General features: G+C 39.6%; 1 protein-coding gene across 1 annotated transcript in view; it reads left to right on the top strand.

The window, feature by feature from the left end:
- Nucleotides 1-694: 694 nt before the first annotated feature.
- Nucleotides 695-3,811, top strand: part of LOC109863345 — a gene marked incomplete at its 3' end in the record, with an annotated part of 9,018 nt that continues 5,901 nt past the window's right edge. Inside the window, exon 1 of the mRNA XM_020443594.1 lies at nt 695-769. Within this exon, the coding sequence (XP_020299183.1) occupies nt 695-769 (75 nt within the window). The remainder of the gene's footprint in view (nt 770-3,811) is intronic.

A 3,811-nucleotide genomic window follows, 5' to 3' on the forward strand; every position in this document is an offset into this window, starting at 1 on the left:
GTGAAAAAATTCTAGTTAAAAAGAGACAACACAGTTTAGAAAGATGGGGTTCTAGAGGTGCTGTAGTTACTCGGAAAATGATAGTAGATGATGATATAGTTGAAGTTTGAAACGTTCTTCGAGCGATATTATAAAAACCGATTTGCCCCATTTCAATTTTTGTTTACGGCAGTTTTATAATGTTAGACAAAACCTACAAATGCTATAAATCGATTACAGCTATCGGAAACCACTTTAAAACAACCTTATAGTCACTCGTATCATTTTTTCATGACAGGAGTTACCTTATATCTTATTGCATAAGCATCACTTATAAAATAAAAAAAACAGTCAAACAAACCTTATACTTAAGGTTTCCGGCAACCATCGCGACTCCCACAAAACATCCCGTTCGCTACTTAAAAGCATATTTTTCCACTTTGGGTTTGATATGCGAGATGATAAATAGGCAGCAGTGATGGTGATGGCAGCGAGGATTGCAGATTGTGATAGACGTGTATTTAAAAAGTCTTCCTGTGAACGTAAAGAACACTTTTATTTACACTATGTACAAGTCTTTGTCTTTTATAATGGGGCCCTGAAAAGGGCCGTTTAGTGGTGGCCCTGAAAAGAGCCTTTTTATTTTCCCCGGCTGGTGTTCTCCTGCCAGAATATGCGGGGCTCCGCCGTTGTTAACCGCCACTCCTTGGCCAGTATGGGCAAGCTAGGCGGCGTGGTTGGTGGCGTCGCCGGTAGATCCGTCTGCGTAGCTGTGGACGATGTTCCTTTGGTAAGGTCGGCTTGGCACGTCTGCTCTGTGACCGAGGGTCGCTCCTTTTTGGTTCCACGGCGAGTCCGGCGGGTCTGTGTTGCCGCGTGCCGATATTCCTTGCGCTGTGGAGATGAGGGCCAAAGGCGTCAGCGGGCAGGTGAAATCTATTGGCAAAGGGTCTCTCCTCTGCAATGGCGGCGGTGGTGATAAGTCCAGCCGGATGAGTCGCCACAGCAGAAATTCCTCAACTTTGGGCGGTGCTGAAGACCCGAGTGTTCGGGGTCGGTCAGTTCTCCAGGAGGACCTAGACTCTTTTAGCGGAATTGCCTTGATTAATTTTCTCCAACGAATAGAGAAAAGAGATCTCTGTGGTGAGAGATCGGTAGTGTTGCCAGATTCTCAAATCGTCTTTTCCCAACCAGGCTTGCCAAAATTCCCATTATTTCCCATATTTGTTTATTTGTACAAAATGAACTATTTTTACCTGTGATAACTACTTTTTCAATATAACAGTCCAGGGCCTTAATTCTTGAAAAACTTTCGTATACAAAACTCTATTGTTAATGTCACATGTACTATATTGTTAATTCTAAAAGTAAGAACAAAATCACGTTCGATTGATACAAAGCAACTTGTTCTGCTTGCACGCGAACAATATACCAAATATAAGAAATTACGTTGTGACTGACTTTCATATCGTTATTAAGGCAATAAGGATACTTACATGGTTGTCACCACTTAATTTTCCCCCAACTAAATAGAAAAATGTTGCAGATAATGATCTTTTATAGACAAATTCACATCAGAAAACCAGGAGAAATTCCAGAAGAGAAAAAAACACACGCACTTACAAGTGTATTATACATTTATACAGTTTACAAAACTTTGAACACAATATATTTTGAACTTTGAACACAGTAAATAATTGAGTTTTATCACTTTTTTGTTCGCAGGAAATCACAGAAAAGTTGCAAAACGCATTCGTTTGTGGCTGTCACAATCTTTTGTCTTTTGGCACATCTTTACATAACGCAGATTGCGTTCCGATATTCACTGCCAGTACTACATATCTACACTTCACGTTACATGTGCTATAGATTTTCAGTACTGGTAATGAATATCAGAACGCAGTTGAAATTTGTGTGTTTTCTTTTCTCTTTTTAAGACCGTAAGACGGCTACGTTCTACAATACAGTCGTAAGCTGTAAGTTGTAAGAAATTGACCAATTGCAGACGAATCACAGAAGAATAATCAATTGTAATTGGTCAATTTCTTACGACTTACGACTGTAGAACAGGCCTTAAAGGCCTTTGCATGTAAATCGTCGTACCGTAAAACATACCGTAGAAATTAACCAATCAGAATTACCCCATAACCTTATCACTTTCAGATGTGGAAATTTTTAATATAATTGATCAATTTTTACGTTACGGATATGGCAATTCATGTGCGAAGCCTTGACTAACTTTTAGTGAACCTTAAAGCTTGTTTATGACTATCTGCCACGGTACGACTTTTATGATCGTTACAACCTCTTTTTTTATTGTCAAGGCCTTGACAATGTAAAATTTCCCATTTTTAGGTGTTTTTTGGAAAAAAACTTCCTATTCTTCCTTTTTGGTTTTAAGTAATCAAAAATTCCCACAATATGGGAAATTTCCCTCGATCTGGCAACACTGGAGATCGGTGCTCCAGCCTAGTAGCGAGCTGATAGCGCTCAAGCCATTAAAGCGAGCGAGGGATGCTTGATGGGCCGCCGACGACTATCTTATCTAGCCGTCGGGGCTAATGTCGCTTGCGGGCGGACTAGCGCCGTGATGCGTCGTGTAGCGGCGGCGCGCTATACTAGCCGCGCTGCGGCGGGCCGCCGGCCCAAGCTTAAGGCCGTCTCACAGCCGCACTGCGTGTTCGTAGTGTGGTATGCACCACACCCACAAAACTTTGCCCCACTGAGAATATTGTGAAAAGCGACTAAAAAATTGGAGAGAGAGAAAGAGAGAAAGAGAGAAAGAAAGAGATTTGTGTGTGTGTGTGTGTGTGTGTGTGTGTGTGTGTGTGTGTGTGTGTGTGTGATTGATTAATCTTTATTTACCTTTCTCAGCTATTTTAAATACAGTTTTAACAAACATTTGCTATAACATGTTTTTAACATTTTTTTAAATGATTCGAGTCTTTCTTTAGTTTTTATTTCCGCTGGTAAGGCATTGTACATTTTTATTACTTCATAAAACATTTTTTTTGTGCGCTCCTCGTTTTTCTGAATTTTATTTTAATGTCTCCAATTTGCCTCGTTTCTCTTTCACTTTCTATTATTTCTAACCTATCTCTTAATGGTAACAAGTTTCTTAAGATCTTAAAAATAAATATACAAACATTATAATATAACCGTTGTTTTATAGACATAAATTGCAGTGCATCCCTACATACATTCTACTTTGGTATACCTATCACACTGTAATATTACTCTCATAGTCCGATTTTGTGCTACCTGCAACCATATATATAATACTTCTATATTGCTAGTCGCGTATTTTCGCAATGAGAGGCACGAGGCCCGAGAGACGCACAAAGTCCAAATATGGTCATAGATAGTCAAGCGTCATTATGCACAGGCGTGTCTACTAAGCAAGTGCGAACGAGACAAAGCATTGGAAAGAACACGAGAAAGAGAAATGCCCAAACGTGCTTAAATGTTTACCGCATGCGCACAAAGCAGCTGGAGAGAGAGGCTACTATATTGTCTGCACCGTAACATGTGGACTTCAGGTCGGCACCGTACTAGCAATATAGAAGTATTATATATATGCCTGCAACTGACTTACAAGGGAACCTCGCGAACCCGAAAATTCTGATTTTGATGAAACTTTNCACACATGTAAGGGAGGTCAATAGATGAGTATTGACATTTTCCGTTGCTGCTGAAAAACGGTTTTAAGGGATGAAATCACTCCTCATATGTAGAGCGGCTTTTCATTTTTCTCAATTTCTCTCGAAAATGATTAGAGATATTAAAAAATGATTTATACAAAAATTTTATAGAAAAAAGTCCTCTATTTATT

The sequence above is a fragment of the Pseudomyrmex gracilis genome, unplaced genomic scaffold (assembly GCF_002006095.1).
Source record: "Pseudomyrmex gracilis isolate BER0280 unplaced genomic scaffold, ASM200609v1 scaffold_4303, whole genome shotgun sequence".
NCBI lineage: Eukaryota > Metazoa > Arthropoda > Insecta > Hymenoptera > Formicidae > Pseudomyrmex > Pseudomyrmex gracilis.